This window comes from Dicentrarchus labrax, unplaced genomic scaffold (genome assembly GCF_905237075.1).
Source record: "Dicentrarchus labrax unplaced genomic scaffold, dlabrax2021, whole genome shotgun sequence".
Lineage (NCBI taxonomy): Eukaryota > Metazoa > Chordata > Actinopteri > Moronidae > Dicentrarchus > Dicentrarchus labrax.
The window spans coordinates 5,550,521-5,576,456 of record NW_026136704.1 but is presented as its reverse complement, the minus strand read 5'-3'; the positions used below and the strand labels follow the sequence as shown (position 1 = coordinate 5,576,456).

General features: G+C 40.3%; 1 protein-coding gene across 2 annotated transcripts in view; it reads left to right on the top strand.

Annotated features, from left to right (window-relative positions):
- The first annotated feature begins 381 nt into the window (after positions 1-381).
- Positions 382-25,936, top strand: part of brip1 (BRCA1 interacting helicase 1) — a 46,898-nt gene continuing 21,343 nt past the window's right edge. The window contains exons 1-14 of one of the 2 annotated variants that reach the window (XM_051398071.1): positions 382-629; positions 808-929; positions 2,969-3,080; positions 3,356-3,618; positions 6,487-6,632; positions 8,729-8,869; positions 14,482-14,754; positions 18,453-18,674; positions 18,830-19,029; positions 19,113-19,245; positions 19,737-19,891; positions 19,997-20,174; positions 21,370-21,510; positions 21,824-21,985. In XM_051398071.1, coding sequence (XP_051254031.1) covers position 3,618; positions 6,487-6,632; positions 8,729-8,869; positions 14,482-14,754; positions 18,453-18,674; positions 18,830-19,029; positions 19,113-19,245; positions 19,737-19,891; positions 19,997-20,174; positions 21,370-21,510; positions 21,824-21,985 — 1,752 coding nt within the window. In that variant the 5' untranslated portion in view covers positions 382-629; positions 808-929; positions 2,969-3,080; positions 3,356-3,617. Of the gene's footprint in view, positions 635-807; positions 930-2,968; positions 3,081-3,355; positions 3,619-6,486; positions 6,633-8,728; positions 8,870-14,481; positions 14,755-18,452; positions 18,675-18,829; positions 19,030-19,112; positions 19,246-19,736; positions 19,892-19,996; positions 20,175-21,369; positions 21,511-21,823; positions 21,986-25,936 lie in introns of both variants that reach the window. The other variant, XM_051398072.1, reaches the window with a different exon arrangement.

The following is a 25,936-nucleotide window of genomic DNA, read 5'->3' as shown; positions in this document are numbered from 1 at the left end:
AAGATGCATTTTCCCATTGATCCTTAATATCACAATCACGAAGTATAAATGTGACTAACCTGTGAAAACACTGCTTGGGCATGCCGGGCACTATGCGGATGTTTACTAACGTAACTTCCGTTGTATTTTGTATGAGGTCAAGTTGCAACCGGCAGGCCACACCAATCATTGAAAATAAAAGCGTAACAATTGCCACTTGTCGCCTGTTCTGGTAACTTTACATGCCCAACAAAAACTGGTTTAAGACTGTATTTCTTTGGAGGATTTTTAGAGAGAAAATACAGAAAGTTTGCCTTCACTTTGAATACATTCCGTGATGTTACTCAATAATGGTTTTATTTTGAAAGCAACAGGAAGCGCTAATGCGTAATATGGCTAACTTCCTGCCAAGTTCTCAAATGTGATTTCTGAGAGCGGGAAGAATCATGGGAAGAGCAAAGTGGCCCTAAACAGCGTCTGTTCGCTCAGTCAGTTTCCTACAGCGTTACTGAATGTCCAGGGCCGCCAGTTCAACCAGTGGATATGGATACAGCAGTGAACCAAACCAACGGTGGAAAACTTAGCATTAGCATTAGCTCTTCCTAAGTAGTCAGTTATAACGTTAGCTAACACTGACTCTCAAGGCTCAGGTAAGGTAGGTGGCAACTTCACACCCAAAAGAGGTTGACACATTCTTAACAGCGTGTTAGTAAGCATGTGGTGTATTACAGTAGCTTAGCTTATGTGTTAATGAGCAACTAACACGGGCTTTTGTCACATTAATACTAGGTCATTTAAGTTTATCAGACATGTTTCTTGTTTTTAAAGGCGTCCCTGTGAAGCAGGCACAGAAGAACATGGCTGCATCCCCAGTGGAGTACACCATTGGAGGGGTGAAGATCCACTTCCCCTGCAAGGCATACCCATCCCAGCTGGCAATGATGAATTCAGTGAGTGACATCTTCATCATTTGGTTAACTAACTAACCATTTAAGTGAACTAGTATAGCATATGGGCCTCTTATAAGTTATAGGGAATTATTTTGCTGACACACAAGTAACAATTAGATAATAAGACATTTGTAAATCTGATATAGAACTATGGAGTAAGGAAGTCTTTTATGGGACATAGTTGTGTCAGCCTTGGTGATGCTTCAGCCATCTTGAACAATATATTTTTAAAAGGCCTATTGGTTGTCATTTAAACCACAAACTATTAAATAAAAGATTGAAAATACCCTGTGCACAGCAGTGCTTCTGTTGTGGTTGCCAAAAACCCCCAAAGCAAATCAACATGCCAAACATATAGTTCGCCCTTTTTTGTTTTTATGTTAATGTCATAAAACAGTCATCATTCCCAGTATCCTAGTGTGCACAGGAATATATATTGGACGAAGTAATGAATACGTATTTTATCCATCCACCCTTGCACCAATGATCTATACCTCCTTATGCCAGTATATCACAGAGCAGAAAGATATAGACAAACAACACGTTCATGACAGCACCGATAACATTGAATCTGGACTTTTCAATTCTGATTAGGCCAATTTGATATGTGGTCCTACGTCAGACACTGGTCTGATTTTTTGCAATGGGACCTCAGTGTGAACGGTCAGAATAAATGCGACTTTTACGTCACTCTTGTTTGTCACAGTTCTGACTCAGCTGAGATGGAGAACAGTATTTAGGGTGACATTTCTGTACAGGCAAAACTTGAAATACGGCCTGTTTTTGCTCCGAGTCCACATCTACACACACCTCTGTACAGAAGTAGCAGCCATTGCTCCACAAAAAATAAAAAATGTGTCTTTCTTTCTCCTCATTGTCATTGTCACCTGCTCGCAAATTTTCCACTGTACATCAACATATAAATGAAACTGTAAATGTTTACTTCAGTGGCAGCAGTGTGCTGCATGTGATGTCTTTGTTAATGTTCTTTTTCATGAGCAGGTCAGTTCTGGACTGTGACCTGTTCATGCTGGAGTCTGATACGGGCCGCATTAAAAAACTTATGTGAACAGCCAAAAACAAAAAAAATAAGATCAGATCGGAGGAATAAATCCCGATGGTGCAATAAGGCTTGCAGTGTGAATGTAGCGTAGAGTTTTTCAATTTGAGTAACCTGCATCTGTTTGCACACGGACAATTGGAGAAGTTCTACCCAGACATGAGAAGAATATGTAAACTCCTCACAGAAAGGTGGACTATTAATGCTGTATTAGATCTAAAATCATGTATCTCCGTTTAATGGCATAGATTGATGCCTTATATAGACCCTGCATGAAGATATGTGTTCACAAACTATGGAAATAATGAAAGAAAATGGTAAGATTTCCTGAGAATGAAACAGAACTACCTTCGGAGTGTGCAGGGCTCTCCTTAGGACTTTTTATGACTGTGGTCTGCTGGAGAGGGGGCAGTACGGACAGGGACAGGAAGAGACTCAATAAACTGATCAGGAGAGCGAGCTCTGTCCTGGACTGTCCTCTGGACTCCATAGAGGAAGTGGGTGAAAGGAGGATGTTAGTGAAGCTGACATCCATCATGGACAACACCTCTCACCCCCTACATGACCCTGTGGGGTCCCTGAGTAGCTCCTTCAGCAGCAGACTGTTACACCCACGGTGTAAGAAGGAGAGGTTCCGCAGGTCTTTCATCCCTGCCGCTGTCAGACTCTACAACACCTGATCATGTTGTAGATTCTGTTTTCAAATTACCACCACTACTCACCATAGCTTTTATATCTGTCTTTTATCTGTATTTATTTTTTTCACTCCAATTACTTACTTGCTGCTGTGATGAGTGAATTTCCCTGTTGTGGGATGAATAAAGTATAATCTAATCTAATCTAATCTAACTATATGTGGATATGGCATTCGGTGATTGTGTTAACGGTTAAAAACATCCCAAACTTTCTTATGTTTCATAGAAGGTAACTGCAGGGGTAGTTAGCTGATGGTGTAAATGTGTGTGTACCTTGTCTACAGATCATACGAGGGCTGAACTCTGGGCAGCACTGTCTGCTGGAGAGTCCAACAGGAAGCGGAAAGAGCTTGGCCTTGCTGTGCTCGGCCCTGGGCTGGCAACGAGCTCAGTTTGGTGAGTCTGATCTGACTGACACCAAAGAAACAAGTGTGTAATCAAGTAGGCCTACTGGTCTGTCTTACACAGGCACTGTCACTTAGATGTTTTCATAAATTGCTTCATATAAACTTAAGCTAGATGCATAAAAACCCTTTTTACAATATCAATATGAGACTAGAAGAGACTTGATTTTTTTGTTGTTGTAATGGCATGTTATAATTTAAATTGTTGTTTTCATGGTCTTGAATCATATCCGCAATACAAATCTGTGTTTCAATGTGTGATGACAGCCAAAGTGCAAGAAGAAGTGAGCCAGGCAGATAAAAACTGTGGAGACTATAAGAAGTCAGACGTCACCACCCCCTGTCAGTGTGTGTGCCACAGCAGAGCCAACAGGACCGCAGCTACAGCAGCTACAGCAGCTACAGCAGCTATGCAGCTACAGCAGCTACAGCAGCTACAGCAGCCAGACCTGCTGTCGTGGACCTCACTGTGTCTCCCTGCAAAGAGACGGCACAGCCAAAACCGCCGCCGTCGCCAGGACCCGAACATAGTAAGTATCCTTCAGTCTCTAATTTTAACTGTGGTAGCATCTGACACATCCATAACTGTTCTTCTTGTCTGAACTTGTATTCCCCTTAGAACAACTATTTTGTTTAGTTTTCTATTCTGATACAGTTTGATCAATTAGTGGAGATTTCTTCATGTAAAGACATTAAATCCTAATTCCATCCCCTGATTCACTTGAATGAAAACTAAAGAACATGAAAATAGTATATTAATGTCATCCTGCTGTCTGTTCTTGTGTTGTTGATATTGGTGTACAAAGTCAAAACTATTGTGATTCCTTTATTTTGTCCCACACATCACTATGACTGAGCTGAGCAGTTCAACCAGAAAAGGCTGGACTACACAGTGTTGGAGTTTTGTCTCCTGAGGACCTCCAAGGGACATCTTTCTGACCCCACCCCTTTTAGTTTGTGTTCCATTTACAGTTGAGCAAGCCATATTGCTGTAGCTAGCGTTTTGCTAACATCATCTAATTTAATGGTCTAGTTTGTAACATTTAGGAGGATATTTTGGCATAAAAGGAATATAATATTCATAGGTATGTTTTCATTTATGTAAATGGTTTGCCTTCTGTAGAGTTCGCCATGTTGAACCGCCATGTTTCTACAGTAGCTCAGAACGGACAAACCAAACACTGATATGTGTAAGATATGGCCTTTCACATTTTGTGGCAAAAGTAGTTTCTCCCTTGCGTTTGGAAGGTGAAGCGAGTGAGTTGCAATCTGCAACCTGACGGCTGGATAAATACCACAAAATCCTGCACACTGGTCCTTTAACAACAGTGATGTCAGATTTAGTTAGGTCAGTGCTATAGAATATTAAATCATCCATCAATCGGTGTGCATAAACTACAGATTCTAAACTCGTTTTTAGAATACAAAAATGTGAATCTGTTAGCGGCTGTGAGAAGCAGGTATTTATCGGTCAACTATAACTATACAAAAGAAGATATTTAGTGTTCTTTTTTCTACAATTGAACTGTCAATAGGTGTTTCAGCCAATCAATTCCTTTTAGCACACTGTTTGATCCAATTACAGTTTTAAACTTCTTTCTGATATTTGCTAACTACTTTTCATGCACTCTCAATTGCAACACATGGTGTGCAGGTGTTACAGCTGACTCAGTATGTATATATGTATAATTTCAATTGATATTTTTTCCCCAAATTTTTGGCGCTGTTCCACAGTCTTCCCACGTAGCCCCTGGTGACTGCAGAAGCACCCCCTGGCTGGAGATTACTGCAGTATTGTTCTGCCAATATTACAATAATTGTCCGTTTGTTGTTTTACCTATATGTATGTATAATTATGTGTAAAATATGAAGCATGCATAATTTAATGGTAAGGTGTGGGCTAAGTGCAAAGGTAAAAAAGAATCAGTTTTGAGCTTGGAAGAGCATCTTGAGAGTTTTGATATTCCAGGTGTTGCTGCCAGCTGCAGGCGAAGGTTTCTCTTTCATTTCTTCAGTCTTTGTTTTAGTGAGTCAATGTGCTGACATCATCAAAGCAGGTGTTTGGACTTCAGTCAATAAATAAATAAATAAAACTCAGACCGTAAAAGCAATGGAAGAGACTGAACATGTTATATTACCATGCACCTCAGTGCAGTGCAGCTGCAGTTTTTTCATTAGTCCCAACCTTGTTAGAAACACTGTTGAGTCAGTGCAGTGACATCTTGCAAATCAAGTTTGGTGAATCATTCAATCATATGAATCATTACACCGGTACTCAACCAGTAACCCCTTTGTAATTACATGTTCCATTTTCTTAAAACAACCTAGATATTTACATGTTTGTAGCAGTCCCTCATTCATTTCTTCATTCATTTCTTTCTTCATTCATTCATTCATTCATTCATTCATTCATTCACGTGTGCTGCGATTTGGTTTTCCTTTTCCCCATTTCATCTTGGCTCTTTGTAAACATTCCTCTGGGTTGATGAGAGGATCATTCAGATCACCTGTTGCACAGGCTGTGGGGACTGACTGCTCAGCAATGATGGAGAACAGCTTGGTGGTTCCCCTCTCGGCCAATCAGGGTGTGACTGTTCTTGAAGGAATAGAGAGAGGTGGAGAACTGCTCACCCAATGACCTTCTGATCCTTCCTCTGTTTGGTGCTTGAAGATTCTGGCAGTTTTCCAGTTTCTTTTTTTTTGTTGCATTATTGAGCCTTTATATTTAGTTGTGCAAAATGTTACAATATATAAAGGAATCAGTATGCATGAAACCATTGCACAATAAAAACAACATTTATTGTACAGACGGCAATAGAATATCCTAAAAAAGCTCAAACTGGTCCTTGATGTGTGCAATAAATACTATGATTGATGTGCAATACTGCAACTAAACTGTATACTGTTCTGTTTTTCATTAGCACATTTATTCAGAGATCTAGTTCTTAGCATTATTAGTATTCATTATTAGTATTTAGTCATTACACTTTTGTTACTGTACATATTTTTAATGTCTTATTTTCTATATATTGTTATATTGTGTTATATTTATACACTTATTTTCTATTTTTCTTTTTTTTATATAGTTATATATTGTAATATAACGCACACATTTTATAATTTCTTCTTATTATTACTATTTCTTTCCATGGCTTGTTTAGCAATATGATCCCCCGGAGATCAATAAAGTATTTCTGTTTCTGAAAAAGATATTTGTCAAATGTCCTATTGCACAAGAAGCAAATGAGTTACAGCAGTTGTTTCAGCTGTGAAACGGTATGGCGGTATATGAACAATTCATAGACATGAAATAAAACCGCTATACTGGTTCTTCTGGTATATCGCCCAGAACTATGTCACTGTATATAATGCAAAAAATTTGATGTGTTGTGTTTCAGTGCCGTTACCAAAGGAATCGCAGCCCCAGAAACAGTCTATAGCCTCCCGTCTGTCTGAGAAGTTCCAGGCCTCCCTCAGCTCTGACCGCGAGAAAGACGACGACTTCCAGCCAGATAGGAAACGCATTCGCACTGCCGAGCACAAGGTAGTCTTTCATACTTGTATATACTGTTGTACATTTATACTGGACTTACTATGTATTACATTTAAAGGGTCAACATATCATTTTTGCCTCAATGTCAATTAGGGCTGTATAATTAATCAAAATATTATTGAACTTCACCATATGGTGAAGGTAAAATGTGTGACAGACAGCATCATAATGAAGTACTGTAATGCTGCAGAGATGCCCTGGCCTACAAAGAAACAAAATATGTTTGTTTGGTTATATATACAGTCAATGGTAGAGACCACAAAAAACTTGACTTAGTTTACTTAACTTAGTTTTTTCAGTGAAAATTACATTTGTTATGCAAAAATGATCCCCACACCAACTGTGAATCATATTGCAGTATCTGTCAAAATAACCGCAATAAAATGTTTCTACTGTATCGTGCAGCCCTAATACCAATAGCTGCAGTGTTTTGATAAGATAGCTGCATTGTTGTAGTACTAGCAGTTCAAATTTGATGGTAACTGACAGTACAGTACTGTCAGAATGTGTTGCCTATGCTAACAATGTTGCTGAGATACAGGTGAATTAATATGCAATACACAATTACCGCCAGGCAATCATATGAAACATAATGTAAATGAAGAAGAAAAGAAAATATGAATTGGTATCAGTTACTTGGTAATATATGACAAAGTAGTAATATAATCATAATGTATTGCTGAATATAGAAATCATTTCTGTATTGAGGTAAAAGTCAGTACCAGTGACTCAGCTATGACTTGGTCAACTGCTGAGGCTTCACCAGCCGTGGGCGACAGGGCAATTAGTGAATAACTCTAGATCCAAAGGCTAAAAACAGAGTTCCCACACATCCTGGAGAACCTGAAAATTTAGAGACTAGTTTTCCATTCACAGAAACACCTGGACATTGATTAAAATGTGCCAAATATTGTGGAAATAATCTACATTGTCCTGGAAATGTTGAATTGTATTTTATCTTCTCACTCAGACCTGGGTGTGTATTTGGTTTGAAACTTAACTGTTGGTAGGATAAACTGTGTATGACACTTATGGGTTTACCAGACATGAAGCAGAACGGAACAACGTCTTAAACGCTCCCTTCTCATTTCGGCCGTATCAGTCAATCTAGCTGTTCGCACCCGACGCGGAGTGGAACGGACTTGCAGTGATCTTTTTGGCATCATAAGGAACCTGCGACACTTCATCATAAACCCTACATCATTAAAAAAGCAGGCATAGAACAAGACTTTAAGTTAATACTAGGCCTGCTGGTAAATTATATGACCGTTTGTGACTCCTGAAAAGGTCCTAGAAAATATTTTTTTTTAAAGAGTGGGAACCCAGGAAGGAAGCATTAAAGCAGGGAAATTTCAATATTTAACATGGTAATGTATTATTTATTTACTATACTGTATCAGTAGATTGATTCCCTAATTATCTTTACATTGAAAATGTGCTCTTTGTTTCAGTGACATTTGAGGTTGAGGGGATGTAAGAGTTGTCATGCTATCCAAGAGACTTATGTAAAACATTCTCATTAAACACCATTAAACTGAGACACATTATTCAATCTTTAGTCAAAATAACTTCTAGTTATCTGCTGAGTTGCAGCACACATGAGACATGGGCTAAATGTTATATAGCATAAAATGTAGGCTATTAAAAATACCGTCACTGATTTTGAAATTTCTTTGAGCAATAGTAGTGTCCTTAGTGGTTGCCATGGCTACATCAACAAAGACATTTCCTCTTAAGACACAAGAAGAGGTTGTGACAGTGAAAATGTCCCACTCTCATATCTCTTCCAGTCGTGTGTGTATATATAAAAACCTACCAAAAACACCCCAAATATAAAACATAAATAATATATATCTATAATATAAATACAAGTGTGTAATATAATGCATCTTTTACATTCCATTCAGAATGTTTTCATGTTTTTTAATGCATCACCCCCCTGTTAGGTAACAACGCAATTATTCTTTATATCAAAAAACTGATAAGCAAGCTGTCTTGTGAAATGCTTTGGTTGTTACTGGTTCTAGAAAGATAGAAATAGAAACACTGAAGCTCAGCAAAGTCACTTTTCTGTGTTTATTCCTCAGAGCCGTAAAAGGCAGCGCCTGGAGCAGGGAGTAATATTCATAGATGATGAGCCGGAGCTGGAAAATGAGGCGCCAGGTCTTCAGAGTTGGACGATGGAGGCAAATGGCCAGGCAGCAGCTGGGTTGTTCTCATCATGCTGCGTGAGTACACTCCAGACATACAGATACTAAGCTACACCATAAAATGTATGGCTTCACTGATGCATGGGTAGAATATTGTCCATACATTTGAATAGGCGTGTTTCACAATACATTTTGACATGTAACAGTAGTAAAAGCACATGTGATGGGCCATTCAGCAGTGAGTTCAATATCACCACTCACCATCACCACTGGGTGGCGATATACTCCACCAAATTCACCAATGCTGTGGTTAAAGTTTCAGACTTAAAATAGCAGAACAAGTGTGTTAGTTTTAACAGAACAGAACAAGTACGTAACTACAAGGTTAATACAAATAGTGTAATATGCTATATCACCATAAGAAGCCAGGCTCTGTGTGTGTGTGTGTGTGTGTGTAAACTTAGGGCTTTATTTTTTTATTCATGTTATTATTTAAGAAGTCAAATGAGCTGTAAATTATTCAAGACAGACCTCCCTTTTCCATTTGTGGAAAGGTTAAACACAAAATAGTAAAATGTGAAACTTCATGTATATTAAAATCCATATACACTGTGGATTTAGACCCGGGGGGAGCTTTCTTAAATCTTTGTGCCATAAAAATATTTTGACATTTCAGGGTGCTACCTTTCTGTTGTAAGCATTGATCATTGGAAATCCTGACATGATTGCATCTGCATCAACTTTGCATCATTTTTTTTTATTTTACAGACAGATGGTACAGGACCAACTTATTATAGTGAATTGTAATTGTAAGCACCCCATTTATGATGATTACAATGTTTTGTTTTATAATATTGTACTGATTCTCAAAAACACTGTATTGATTTTTGTGTTTAAACCCCCCCAAAAAAATCACAATATCTTACAGTATCAAAATATATCACAATATATTGAATCGTTACCCCGTATCATGATACCTGTCCTATCACCAGATTCTTGCCTGTACAGAGCTCTATTTATATCTATGAGGATAGACAAAATATTAGAAACACCATAAAAAAAAGTATAACAATCATAAATGTAAGATTTAATTTGGACTGCAATTTATAATTTGTTATTGTTTGTCAGTTATATTCTTGATTATCTGATTATTCCTATTGTTTATAAAATGTCAGATGGTAGTTTACTATCACATATAAGATAAAAAAAACGGCAAATCCTTACATTTAATAAGCTGGTAATGTTTGGCATCTCTGCTCCATTAATCATTAATTGACTTGTTGTTCCAGCTCTAGACTTCCTGGGCTGTTGTATTAGACTGCATTAGTTTTAGCTCGGGGCAGCTAATAAACTGACAACTGAGAGTATTTTGAAGGTACCTCTGTGTTAGTATCAGGACGAAATTCTTGAAAGTTATAAGGAAATATTTACATTATAAGGAAATATTTACATTTTGGTCACTCAAAGATTGACAGTCATTTTCTGCTGTTGAAAGTTTTTGGTCTTTATCATGAAAAAGTATAGCATCTTGTGTGGGGCCATTGCCGCAGTCAGACTCAGACCAACCAAACAAGGTGCATCAAGTAACACTATCTCTGTTTCTTAAAGGTATCTAGATGCTGTTTCTGGTTAATAATCCATGTTCCTGAGTTCTCACCAGGTCCCAAAGACCAACGGGTTAGTCATTATCATTAGACATTCTGAGCTATACAGTGCTGTTGCACAGCTCACAGGAGTGGTTGAACTCTCAAAACTGCGTCCTAACTTGCCACAGGTGTGTGTCTTGGATTTAGAGCCGTGGATGGTGGGAGGTGGAAAAAGAGGCGGAGGGAAAGTGAAGTCGAAAAAGCGCGTCCATCTCTGGTTTCCCTGCAGCTACATGACCCGGGCTCTTTTGTCCCGCGAGCGCTGACTGACGGCCTGAATGGGGCCCTTTGAAGCAAGCTCCAGTTTTAATTAAGAGGGTTTGCCTCGCCTGGGCCGCTGATCTGTGAAAGCCACAGGGATAAATATTGAATGGGGTTCACCCGCTGGTTACTGCGCCCGAGGGATAAACAGGTGCTTTGGAGGGCAGATATTTGCCAGGGCCCCTACCTGCACAGTGTGGTCATAACGGGAGGAGGGGGGTGTTCGGTGTCATGTCTTCCCGAGGTACTGGCTATTGAAGCCCACCCTTATTGGAATGAATTCCAAGCCCTCGAAAGCTGTGGAATGAGGAGCAAATTGGCGTCCAGTGAGAGGCGCCAGTGATACCTAAGTGATCCACTGCCTGCGGCCCCTCAGTGCCCTCTGACTGGCCCCCTGGAGTGTGAGATTTCCATCTCTCAGGTGTTGGCAGGGAGTATAGCAACAGAAGCCTACCTGTGAATATTCTGAGGTGTTCAGTAACACCACTGACCTCTGTTCTGTCAATTCAAGAAAGCTTTAGCCGCTGCATACACTTACACCTTGGCAGTGTAGGTGTACCAAGGAAACTTAGTATACCTGTACTAAGTAAAGTTAGTATACATGAAGAAACCTAATATACCTGAAGTAAACCTAAAGAAACTTAGTACACCTGTCTTATACCTGTTAACGCTGTGTTAATTACAAAGCTGTTCCCTCGTGCTACGTGTTGTTGGACTGACAAAGTGAGGGCATTCTCATTGTTAGCGGCACCCAAGGAGCAACACCAGTGGAATTGTTCTGCGCTGAAAGAACCAGTATGTTCTTGTTGCGGGCAGAGTGTCCCATTTGCCCCTTTCGCCAGTTATCTGCATTCCTTTCTAGGGGGTGTCTGCTCTGGGCTGTGGGGCCAGGCTTGAAACCTTGTTGTCCTGGCATCTCGGGAGGCAGGCGCGTAAAAGGATACTCTTGTGTCAGCTGTTTCCTGCTGCAGCATTTGACAAGGGCCTCTATTCATCAGCAAGCCCTTCTACACTGCCCCAACCCACCCCTCCTCCTCCTCCTCCCCCCCACCACCTGCCAATGAATAAGTAATTATTGGCCATCTTGGGGCAGGATATTTGGATGGCTCTATTTAATGTGGCAGCAGCAGGTAAGGTGATCGGGCTCAGGGCCCAGGCTGTGGAGCGTAACTGTTCCAGAGGAGAAAGGTAACTTGAACTGGTGTTGGGGCCCCGCAGCACCTCTGTTTATTTTTCACATGGGCTCAGGGCTCGTTATCCCTCTTAACTCTGAGGGACGGCTCTCTAAGGGCTCCCTTTGGCCTACACTCCATCACACATTGTAATATTTGATGGTCAAACATGCTTGGAAAATCTGAGCTGCCGGGTAACTCGAGCTACTCGTCTGTCATCAGAAGTGCTACCTTCTGATCACGATCATAAGGTGCGATGCGTCACAACACATACCATGCATTCTTACGTGGACTCATTCAGGTAATTTGTTGAGGATTTTGGGGATAAACATGTTTGCCAAGCTTGTGAGTTATATGTTTATTCATTATTAACAAACTATTGTAATCTCTGAAGAAAGAGGCCGGACACTACAAAAGTCTAAAAACAATACCATGCAGCGGACAAGATGTCTGAAGCCATTAGCTGGATGCCACAGTATCATCTCTCTCAAGGCCCACCCAACAGTGAATCTTCCTTTTGGGACCTAATTTCAGGGAGTCACCAACCTATTTTAATTTCAATCAAAAGACAATGATAAGTGGATAATCTTGTCCATTATCATCTTTACATATGGTATGATTGTAGTGGAGACGGACAAAGAAAAGAGAGAATGCTGTTGTGAAGTGATTTAAGGCCATGTCCATGTGAATAAAATCCTCTTTCACAGGATAAGCAATGTTATATTGATAAGTATGCTATAGTTAAGGTCCAGTGTGTAACATTTAAGAGGATCTATTGTCAAAAATGGAATATAATATTCATAGGTATGTTTTGTATTAGTGTATAATCAGCTGAAAATAAGAATTTTTTTTTGCTACCTTAGAATGAGCTTTTTTTTGTAGATCACCTTTTTATAGTAGTGCTATATACAATAGATAGATAAATGTATTGATAAATATGTAGATAAATGAGTGCTGCTGCTACTGTTCATACGTTTAAGATTACAGTATCTTAAATGATATAATAGTTCCAATGCTGTGTTTGAAAAGTCTGCGATTGGATGGTGTGTGTGAGCCACTGAATGGTCAAAGAGTACACCACTTAAAAGAGCTCAACACATAAGCAGGATCAGTTTCATACGCATTGCCAGCTACACTTCACCTGTGAGGGGGGAAGGAAAAGAATTCACCATGTCACTGGACGGCCAATTATGAAGCAGCTAGATTTTCTCAGCCGCCACAATGGTGTCCTATCATCTTTCAGACTCAAAAGGTCACCTGGTGCAGAGTGACAGGACACCTTATGTATGGATACAAATTCTTTATGCTTCTCCGTGTGTTTTTCCAAAGAGTATACAAGACAGTCCGTCAGAAAGCCCTTTCAGGCCGCAGACAATAGTGATGAGTCGTAGTTGCATGCCTCACATGATAATGTGATGAGTGTCCACATGGGACGTTATGATCGATTACATTTATTTACATTTATTTGAAAACTTTGAAACACACTGATGGAAATTAACATAAGTAACAACATAAGTAAAGATAGTAATTTTATTACAGTGGCTTCATAAATAAATAAATACCACTGTTGGTTAGGTCTCAGAAATAGACTGCCAGCCAACCTCATCATTAATTAAACAATGCACCATGTGCACGTATGGGTTGTTGCTGCCATAGTGTGAAGCACTAGGGTGGTTGGTGTCAGTTCCATTTCCATACTAGATCAACTAATCTTAATTTTGGTCTTAAACATGATTCTGACGGGCCTTAAAAAGTGAAGGAAACATCTGGGAATTGATTGAAATAACCAATTGTTCTGGGAATAATCTATGTTATCCTGGAAAATGTTCATAGTTTTTTGTCCCTCACTCAGATTGCCTACGTAAACCTAGGTTTGAGGAAACTGTACTTTTCTTGTTTTACCTGGTTTAAATTCTCTTTAGATTGACGATTTTATAACTATTCTATTTTATTTTTTTGTGAAGCAATGTGGGTTTAAAACTGCTCTACGAATAAAGACTTATCAACATACACGTTCTTCAGCCTTCAGAGGGCTGCGAGGATTTAATGAACCGATGGTTTTCATACAATAAAACAGATACCGGACGAAAGTTATAGGTAACTCTTCACCAACGTTCCTCCTTGTGATCTCATTAAACTCTCATTTTTGATGCCAATTCAAATCATTACTATTTGAGGAGTGTTACATTAAATTTTTTATGGACATTTTTAAGTATTCTTTTATGTTCCCTGCACAATTCCTTCAAGTATTTAGTCTGCCCTTGTTGACAAAATCCCCACATTGCCAGCTGAGAGACTTTGCTCCAAAAAAAGGCAAAAAGACACATGGTTCTGAGATGTCCATTCTCAGTGCACATCTATAACCCAATTTCCAATTACCCAAGTCTCCACAAAAAACAACATCCAATTTGTCTGTGTTATTTAGCAAAGGATTTGGAAGGAATTTACAGTGAGCACAACTGTGAAGAATTGTATTTTCAGCATAAAATTACAGGTGCTTGTGTTATGCCATTAAGAGAACAAGACGTGGGACTCAACTGCACTATGTACAGAGATGTTGAATTACAGCTGTTAAGTATTTCTCAGTATTTGTTTCTTTTTCTCCATCCAGTCCACTGAAACCTGCTCCCTGTGCCCGTGTGCTTCAACCAAAGACAGCACTAAGGACAAGGACAGAGATGGCAAAAAGAATATACCTAAGATCTTCTTTGGCACTCGCACTCACAAGCAGATAACGCAGATCGCCCACGAGCTGAAGCGCACCGTTTACTCCGGCGTACCCATGAGCATCTTATCCAGCAGAGATCACACCTGTGTCAACCCGGAGGTAGCACCTCACTTCAACCGCAATGAACGCTGCAAGGAACTGCTGGAGGGCAAAGATGTGAGGATGAACAAAAAACACCCATTCCTTTACATTAATCCTATTTGAACCCTAACTTTACAGTAATACTCCACCTGAAAGCTGTCATTGATATCAGCTAGTCTCTCCCTGTAAGCTTTACAGGTGGCTGATTGATCGCTCATAGAGAACAGCAGCTGTGGTCAACATGAATACATGTGGGTCACAATATAATCCTTTTCCTGCACAAGTTAAAGCTGCAGTTGGTAACTTTTCTAAAAATAACTTATGATTATTGCTGAAATTTTCATTGTGTTCTAAAAGTAGCACATGAGACAGATAATCTGTGAAAGAATCAGGTTCCTCTGGCTCCTCCTAGTGCTCCTAATGGCATTTACAAGAATCCACTGGGTCTGAACAAAAACAACCAATCAGAGCTGAGAAAGATAGAAAGACACAAGATAGTTGATTGATGAGTCATATTCCCAGGGTCCCAAAGCATCTGTATTTCACGACCTGGGAATGAGACTTAACAATCAACTACCTTTTTGTCTCTGATTGGTTGTTTACTGGTAGATTCTTGTAAATGCCATTAGGAGCACTAAGCTAGAGGAACCAGATTTTTTCTTACAATGACTTTAATTTTATGTTCATGATCCTCACTCTCTGATGATGAATTAAATGTTGCTAATGTTATTGTAAAAATTGCCTTAAATATTTCCAAACTCCTGACATTGCTTCTCCTCCTCCTACCTGCTCAACTAACGAGAGGTTACGTAATGTCACACTGCCATAAAGTAATATTGGGCGTGCTATCTGGGTAGTTTTATGATTACTTTAAGATTACTGGTATCGGTATCGGTGCATCCCGGGCATGCTGAAACCTCCCGCTGCATGTTGATCCTTGAGCAGATGAACTTAGATGGTTCCCGATGCTGCGTCATCGGTGTGTGAGTTTCTTTTCAATGGACTTCACTGTGTGAAAGGGTGAATGTGGCATGTAGTGTAAAAGTGCTGGTGGTTGGAAGATTAGAAGGGCGCTATACAAGTACAGGTCCATTTGCAATTATTTTTCTTTTTTAAAGCTGCAGAACCACAGTTCAGCTCCACCCACACTGCACCATTTTTGCCCATTTTTGGATTAGCCGGGAGTCGATGGAGTCAGGACTGCCACGATGGCAGCAGTAGCTTCATTAGCATGCCGACGGATAATGCTGGTAAATCCAAGTTAAATACAGACTTCACTTGTCCTGTGCGACTAGGGCTTCAGTCAGATTTTGAAAGAAGCAGATTTAAGGGATTCTTATCAAACTGTTTATGTTATGTGCTTATTTATATTAATACTAGTATCTGCCTCAAAAATCCAGGTCAGGCAATGCTGTTGACATGACTTTTATTCCACGAAGGGCGCGGCCTGTATGCCCTCACAATGAACTGTTCCGGACCTGAACTTTTTGATCCCAATAGATCTCTCCCTCACACACATACTGACTTGACCTCACAGCATGGTGTACTGTGAATAGACCTTTGCTACAGATTCACCCTGTAACACAAACCCACAGGTAACTACCACTACCAGACAAAACACCTTCAATAATGTAGCCTCAGAGCAGCAATTATGCTGCTACAATATCCACAATTGGTCCAGCAGGCACTTTTTGACACACTAAAATGTCAAGAACCATTGAGAGAGTTTTTTAGAGACATGAGACACTTGTAACCCCCCACACTTTCCTAATGTTGAGGCGCCTACTGTAATGAACACAATTAAGCTGTCATCGGAGGTGTTTGCCTCCCATGGCAATTGTCTCACTTTGTCATATGAAATAGTTGGCCCAGTCATAACCCCTCACTGGAGTCTTCATCACCTCAGGGTCTAGTCTAGTCAGCATCAGGTTACAATGCTGTATGGTAACACTGTTTCATATGCAAGAACACACATCGTTCAGCTAGTGCTGTCTTCAGTCCAAACACCTGCCCTCCGTTTTAACTGTGCCGTAAGCTGTCCTGACTCTCCTAAATGTGGCTGCGTGGCCTTTAATCCCCCCAACTCCCCTTTCACTGAGCAGACAGGGTTCAGTGTCAGCAAAGTGTCCAAGCTTAGCACATAATTGAGAAGAAGATCATTTCACCCAGGGATTATTTGTCTGGAGGTTACTGAGTCCACTGGTGTACAGTATTTCTGCAGTGACAGTGTCACCTCAAGCTGTTACATTCATAAAGAACAGGGTGGGACATCTAAAGCAGAGACACCTCTTTTGACAGAGTAATTGGGGCTTGGTACATGAGATGCTGTTTCTTTACGCATCTTCTACATTCACTGTATGAGTGTCAGGACGTGTAAAGCACTACAATGGCTGGAACACCTGATCACAGACAGCCTCTGAAATGCTGTATGTCTACTGTGGTTAAACTGGAAACTAGAGAGATGAAAAGAAATTTAACAATCCAGTTATCTCAGAAATATAAGAAATCCTAATGTTATATATTTAACTGTCCTTAAAATAGTTGTAAGGAAGATGTAAGGTTCTGTTTAATATAAATAATGTTTTCTTTTTTTTTCTCAAAGCTGTTAACCGTTTGTATTAATTAAAAAAAAAAACTACTAAGTTAATACCAGAAATGAAAAGTTTTGAATGTTTTCCCAGTATATTGTTCTTGGCAGAGAGGAAAGGAGCACAGTATATTAAAAATGTCCTTGAAATGAACAACTACAACTACAGATAGGAAATTAATTTCACTTAGTGATTAAAGTTTTTAAAGAAAATTGAATGGGTTAGTTTTTGTTGAATGGACTTTGCCATCACTGAGTGAATGTGTGTGAATGGGTGAATTTGGCATGTAGTGTAAAAGTGCTTGGAGTTTCTAGTGGAAGACTAGAAAGGTGCTATACAAGTACAGGTCCATTTGCAATTATTTTTCTTTTTTGAAGCTGCAGTAGGTAATTTTATAAGATAACCTTTCATCATTCATCATCATTTTGAGATTCTTTCACTATATCCTGACCGTAGTAGAAGAGACAGATAATCTTTATAAAAATCAGGTTCCTTCTAGCTCCTAAAAGTGCTCCTTATGGCATTTTCAAGAATCCATCGGCCCAAATGAAAACAACCAATCAGAGCCAATAAAGATATAAAGACGCTCTGGGTTTGTGGCTTGAAGGTAGTTGATTGTTTGGTCTCAGTCCCAGCATCGATATTTGATGATCTGGGACAGATTAAAAAATCAACCATCTTTCTTTGCTCTGATTGGTTGTTTTCATCCAGGCCCAGTGGATTCTTGCAAATACCATTAGGATCACTGGGAGGAGTCAGAGGAACCTGATTTCTTCACAGATTATCTGTCTCATGTGCTACTGTCAGGATATAGTGAAAGTTTCAGCAAAATATAACAAAAAGTTATTTTTATAAAAGTTACCTACTGCAGCTTTAAAGTGTTATTTGCCCTGCTGGCAACCTTTGATAGTGCCTGGAAGTTGCATTTCGTATCACTTCTTAAGGAGAGCCCAAATGTACTTCCAGGAACTTCTGGAGGTCTATGGAGATCTATGTAAACAAAGTCAAATCTTGTGACAATGACAACATGTTATGTTTCATCCAATTCCTGCATTGAAAAGGGACTACATGTGATCAAAGAAACTACATATCATGCATGAGTTGCTGATGTGTGTAATTTCCAGCTCCTAATAAAGTGGCAATACGGTCTAACCCTTTGCTTTATCTGTTCATTGTACATTACAGGGCAGGTCATGCCGCTACTACCATGGTGTCCAGAGGATGCGGGACCAGTACACACTACAGCATGTCCACGGACTCAATAAAGCCTGGGACATCGAGGACCTGGTGGCACTGGGAAGACGGCTCCGGTCCTGCTCATATTATGCTGCGCGTGAACTCCGGCAGGAGGCCTCTATCATCTTCTGCCCGTACAACTACCTGCTGGACCCAATGATCAGAGAGAGTGTGAGTAGAGTTTGGAAGAGAAGGTGGACGAACTGTAGGACAATCAGGACACAAATTAGAGGAAGGGAGCGACATAATGAAGAACCAGATCATAGGTAGAGTTCAGGGATTAACCATCCCCTCTCCTCTACTCTTCCCTTGCTTTCAACCTCCAGATGGAGATCGACCTGGCAGGCCAGATCCTGGTGCTGGATGAGGCCCACAACATTGAGGACTGTGCAAGGGAGAGTGCCAGCTTCACTTTAGACCACAACAGTCTGCTGATGTCCAAGGATGAGCTCGACGGCATGGTGAACAGCAACATCAGGCGATCCAAACACGAACCCCTCAGAGACTTCTGCTATAGCCTGATCAAGTTAGTGTTTTAATCGTGCTCATTAGAGGTTCTCATAATTTGAGTATATATTTACTATGCATGTCTTTTTGTCCATGGTGTAGCTGGATCCAGGAGAGCCAAGGCCTGATGTCTGAACGGGGATATGAGAGTGCATGTAAAGTCTGGAGTGGGAAGGATATACTGGGCATCTTTCACAGCCTGGGTATCACTGCTGCCACCTTTGGCATTCTGAAGGTACACCAAATATCTTGACTGACTAGACTTTTTAATTTAACCACACCCATACAGATTCAACCTTGACTTAATTACTTTCTCATCATTTGACTGAATACTGTGAATTGTGCTATTATTATTTTTATTAGTAGGGCTGAAATGATTCCTAAGTCAAATACTGAAAATCATCTATGCAAATTCTTTGCATCAAAGCTTTGTTTAATCCATATAACTATGTAGAGTAATACAGCACACTGTGGGTTGCTCACATGATTATTACTTGCGCATAAGAGTTCAGATCAAATTAAACCATGGTTCCGTTCGTTTCTAGTGTGAAACACTTCTTGGACGGTTTGGACTCGGGACCAAACCATCCAGAAAATGAAAAAGAAAATGAGCCTGAGCACATGGGGACATTTTGTCAGACAATTTATTAGATTTTAATACTTGCTGCAAGTTCTTACTTGGTTGTTCTGTAGTCGTTTCCATATGTCTTCCACTCTGTGTGATAGCAAAACCTGGCCGCAGTGTTGGAGAAAGAGGAGCGTAATGGCTTGGTTAATGGTAAAGAGGATATGGTGCAGATCCCAACCATCAGCTCAACTACCTCCACTGTACTCAAAGGCCTCTTCATGGTGCTGGACTTCCTCTACAGAGACAACTGCAGGTCAGAGACAAAGCAAAGAAGTTGGGTAGACGACCATCCTGAGTGCCTCAGGTGAACTGCCGTAGTAGCAGGGTGATCGCTCACTTGTTCTCTGTGTGTCCGTAGGTTTTCTGAAGACTACCGGGTAGCTCTGCAGAAGAGCTACGAATGGACGAAACAGGTCCCACCTGATGTCCCTGATGCCCAGGGCTTTATTGTCCGGCCATGGCGGAGACAACGCCAGGGCGTCTCAGTGAAGAAAGAAGTCCTGAAACTCAGCTTCTGGTGCCTCAACCCTGCTGTGGTGAGAGGTTAGACATGGCAGACCCTGCCATGCAGGCCACACTGATCTATTACTGAAGTATAGTACTATAAACATGAAGAATGTATTATTTATTGTCCCACGGACTGTGCGACTCTTTTGTTTTGATCACAGAGTTTGGGTTCTATGTAGGCCTCAGTGTTTCCAGTGTAGTAGCACTGAATGTAAAAGTGAGCATTTACATTCACTATATTAAATGTCTTCAGTTGTTGTGTTGTTTGGTTAAATGTTGTATTTTATTATTTATGTGATGTATGGGATGCAAGACGATCCTGAGACAAATTTCAGAAAGATATTATAATATTAAAGCAAAATCAAACCAGAATCAAATCATGACTTAACAGAGTCTGAAATTAAGGTTACCAGCCAAGTATGAGTTAAAAATATATCACAGAAATAAAGAAGCATTTCTTTCTAGCCCTTCACTCTCTACAATGCCGTTAATGTCCCATAATATTATGTTTATATTATGTATTCATTACAGAATAAATGAGTGCTGAAACACCCCATGGAGTTTCATTGTCAGGGTTCCCATGCGTCCTGCAAAACCTGGAATACTTGGAAATGTAGAGACTAGTTTTATGGTTATAAAAACTTGTAGAAATTGATTAAATGACCTTAAAGGATATCTTGGAAGTAATCTTTGGTGTCCTGGAAAATTTTGATTGTATTTTAGCCCCTCACTCAGATTGCCATGTAAACCTAGGTGTGTATGAAACTCTGTAGGTTAAGGACTTCACTTTACCAGATGCAAAGTGGAATGGAAAAAAGCTCCCTTTTCATTTGGTATCCCATGTCAGTCAATATAGCTCTTTCAACCAGATGGGGAGAGGGAATGGACTTGCATTTGAGCGACCAGTTAATTTTTTCCGGAGCAGCAAGTGGAGTTTTACAGCCAATTAACGATCAAATTTATATTTGTTGTCATTGATAAATGGATGCACAGCGATTTGCTCGAAACCAAAAACCTGTAATGTAACCTGTAGCCTGTAATGAACTTGAAACACTTCATCGTGAACCTGCATCATTACCAAAGAGGGAATACAACTGGAGTTAAATGTACCGATGTAATCTAAATTAAGTGCTGTCCTGTATTGTCAAGAAAATTATTTCTGCTGGGAAATGATTTCTTAAAAAAGAGTGGGAACCCTGATTGTGTCTGTGTCTTATCTCTCAGGCTTTCTCTGACTTGAGTGGCTCAGTGCAAAGCATTGTGCTTACATCGGGAACACTGTCACCCATGGGCTCCTTCTCCTCTGAACTTGGGGTGAAGTTCTCCATCCAGCTGGAGGCCAACCATGTTATCAACAAGTCCCAGGTCAGTAGGTTTACCCATGTCACTGAGCCTCTGGGAACACTGCAGCTTATGCACTTTGTTGTTGCTCTTACAAAGTGGACTACTGTACAAGGGAATAGTTAATGAGTGTGTTTGCAACAATACAGTGGTTGGACGCTGTGTACATACTGCTTGATTCCTGGATGACTACAATCCCAAATATGACTGATTAATGATTTAAAATCTCACTCCTCATTGAAATTTCTTAAGTTTTCTGAAAGCTTTACTGGAAACAATTTCTAGTGCCAACATGATAATGCTCAGATAATGCTTATATCTAATGCTCTCTCTTCAGGTTTGGGTAGGCACTGTTGGCGCAGGACCCCAAGGCAGAAAACTCTGTGCCACCTTCCAGCATACCGAAACGTATGCCTTCCAGGACGAGGTGGGTGCGCTGCTACTCCATGTCTGCCAGGTCGTGGCCAAGGGTGTGCTCTGCTTTTTGCCTTCTTACAAGGTAAATATCCCACTATAACATACCCTACTAAAACAAGAAAGATAGGCTATGAAATGAGTTAATATGAGATATGTGTATTAATCTGCCATGACATTATTTTTAATCAGTACATGACACAAAATAACAAAGGGTACAGAATGAAGGAAAAGAAGCCTGAAAATCCATTATAAAAGAAATACATTCAGCAGGCAACACAAAAACATTAAAGTAGCCACTTAACTTTCTAAGTAAGGTGGTAATGTGCTATTGTACTGCACTGCATGAATATAACAGGAGAGGTGCTTCTTTTTCAGGTCACTCAGTGTAAAAGGATTGGTGATTGCATCATTGGTACAGAATGTTTCCTGTTCCCTTGTTCTTAGTTGTGCAGTGCAACTAAAGTGTACACTCAAAATGATTAATGACATTGTATTGAAGTGGTGGTGGATTGTTTGCAGTTGAAACATTTCCACACTTGACCACTGGGGGGAGCTAGAGACCGTACATTGGACCTGCGACGTCCAGAACATTAGTTGTTTGAAGGTATTTCTATGAACTCGTGTCATGCAAAACAAGTAACAGTTTCAAACCCTAGACTGGATTCCAATAGATCCCTCTGCTAGGAAGCAGCTGTCGGCGGTGTCACATGTTACAATAGATTACTACTAATCAATAGAGGTACTTGTCAAGTGCTTTGTTAAAGGCCGTCACCCTCACAGAACTGTATCCTCTTTCAGTTAATGAGGGTGCTTCTGAGAGCGCACTCATAGACACTTTGTCCCCCTTTGTTTGTTATGCGTTTTTGTTCATGAATAATTAATGTCCACTATTGCTCACTTGTCACATTAGCTTACTAAGGGTCAAGTGGGTTTCATTTATCATTGTGCGTTTGTCCACATTGCATGTTACGTGTTGGTTCCATTGGTCAATGAACATGCTTACTGTGGGAAAGATAATACACGTGAGTTTAAAGCCTCTTTAGTTTTTATGTTTTATAATGCAGGGGTTCCTTACTTTTTTGCCTGGCGACCCCTTAAAATGAAGCCCTCTCCTTTTACCCATGCATAATGACCAGTAATCCTCAGAATATATGTAGAATAGATAGAATAGAAAATAGATATATGTATATATTTTTGCTACAAATCAGTTCTATCTCTTACAAATATAACTTTGAATTTTAAGGTAAATATAACCGATTTGTAGTTGTCGACAAACATAGAAATACTTTATCTAAATCCTTTGCCAGCCTTGAATCACAAGGTTCTTCTGTAAATATACCTTACACTCTCTTTCTCATTGAGAATCTTTAATTTCACCTGCCTTTCCCACGATTATGTTCTACACTCATCTGCTGTTTCCACTGCCAATGCCAATGCATTGCATCATGGAAGCCAGCCGGCACTGACGTACTGGGTTCTACCGAGTCAGTGTCGTGTTGACACATCATTCTCCATCAAGCGGTGGACCTTCACACATGTGTTTTGCTCTTGGCAAATTTGGTTTTTGCCTTGGGCACATTTGCGTGTTCGACTTGTATTTCAACATGTGACACGTGGTGATCAGTGGTTTGATTTCTCTGCCGTCCTTGTTTGCTTGCTATCCAGTTGCATTCTCAAACAGCCGATGACGCCGCCATCCAAACTGTGAGGGAAAGCTAAGACTCTGGGCCTTGTTGTTTTCTCATTTTACCTTCCTTTTTGTCAGCCTGTGATGCCAGCCGAGGAGCGAGCGACTATGAGCTGTGGGATGTTTTTTTATTATTGATAGCCGTGTAGGAGTCTTCTATCTCTCTCTCCATGCTGATGCATAAATATTTAATCTGCAGTCAGCTCTTAAAGATGAGGAGATGAGGGGATATGAAGGGCTGGGGTATTAATTGGAGCCCGTGGAGGCCTCGTTGGTGCCGCTGAGTCCCGTCTGCCCCTGTGATGTGTGTGTTTGTGTGTGCGCAGGCGATGCAGGGAGGATAGGTCATCTCCAGACATCCCTGTTCAATGTGTCTAGGTGATGGCTATCAGCCCCTCATACACTTTCTCAGTGCATGGTCAAGGAGGTGTACCTCAAGGCTCTGTTCGTACACACACATAAAGACACAAAGTCGTAACTACACAGCAGGATGCATTGGCACTGTTTAAGTTCAGTTTTATCTTCTTATGGCATGGCAGATAGAACAACACAAGTAGTAAAATTAGTAATAAAATCAATCTAAATCTGACTTTTGCTGGCAATAATGTGTTATTTTGGTTGTTGTTGTCACTTCCCAGCAGTGGCATTGGTGCACTGCAGTCCAATGAGTGCAAAGAAAACTCAAGAGAATGTTGGGCATTAGCACACAGCTCGATTTCTTTTTTTAAGATACACGGACACACAAGGTATGCCTGTAATCACGGTCACACACGCACGCACGCACCCACACACACACACACACACACACACACACACACACTTTCCCAGAGAGCCTGCACCAGTGCTGTGGTTTTGTAGCACTTTAGCCTCAACAGCCCACCAGTTAATGCCCATTAAAACCACAGCGGGCCCTGTAGTCTGGTCCCAGCCGCCAAAGGAAGGGACCAATGCTCCACTGGGGAGGGGGACTGATGGTTTATTTAAAAAAAAAGCAGGGTTTTGCAGAGGTGAAAAGATGGCAGGGAATACAAGATGCTTTTAAAGGAGATTGAGATAAGGGCCATTAGGTGATGTCGCCTCGCTGTCTGTGTGAAGACGCACCCAGCGCTGGCGCCTGGGCTGCGCCGAGCATGTGTCAAATCAAAGTCAAAGCGGACTGCAGCGCGAACACCCACCGGCACGCACTGTCCTCTGCAGCTCAGGGGCATCTGAAGCACCAATCACACAGGTCCAGAAGTACTGTTATTTCAAAGTGAGGCTGTCTCTGTCTGTGTTTGGGAGCATTTTGCGATTCATGGTTCAATTTGCCCAGTGTAGCATATCCCTCCTGCTTTTTTTTTAGAGCTTAGGTGATGTTTTATATGAGTTTTTACAGTGGAAACTTCAGGATTACTAGTGTTTGACTAAGCTGGAGCTTTTTTGGGAGGCTTAGAGTTTCAGACTTAAAGATCACAGGTCAGATTTAGCTTCAGTCATCTCCTTGTTCTGAGACAGAACACCATAGTAGCAATTTGTAGCTGTCAGTGTGTTTGAAATATAATTAAACATAACATGGAATCTTTAGAGCTGATATTGGAGCAAATGTAGGCCTGAAATGATTCATCTGTTGGTTATTAATCACTTAATCATTCAATCAAAAGTCCAAAATGATGATCAAATTGCTTGTTGTGTCCAAACCCCACTCCTCCAAAAAATTCAACAAAGACACAAAACAGAGAAAAATGCCAACTGCTTAAGTCTGAGAAACTGTAACCAGTGAATCTTTTATGTTTTTGTTAGATAAATACCTTAATGATTAATCAATTTTGCAGGAATTAACTAATGAAGTAGCTGACTTGATGCAGTGATTGCATAAGGGTAATATAATACTGCAACTAAAGAGAATGCATTGTTAAGGGATAAGGCTAGAGATAATCTATATTTATTCTATAAATCCTAAAGGTTGTTTGGTAACACCGTCAGCCCCACAACTGGCGATTGCCCATATATTTCTGCAAGTCCAACAATCACCAAAATCTGGTTTGGTTGAGCTAATTCATCAAGTTAAATGTGAAAATATTCTGGCTACATGCTTTTTTCTTCTCACTCATTCTTCGGAAGCAGGCCATTCACTTAGCAAAATAAAATGAGAAAAGTCGCCCCCCAAAAAAACAATCACCGATGGACTTAAATCGCCGATAGCTGATATATTCATCCAATCACCCTGGTGAATCCTAAGCCTGTTATGTCTGATTCCTCTGTAACATAGAGCTCCATTGTTCAGTGAGCCACACTGTTGCAATGGGAGACAACTTCTTTCATTTCTTTTCACACACACTGTAGTTCATTTTAATGCAATCCAACATA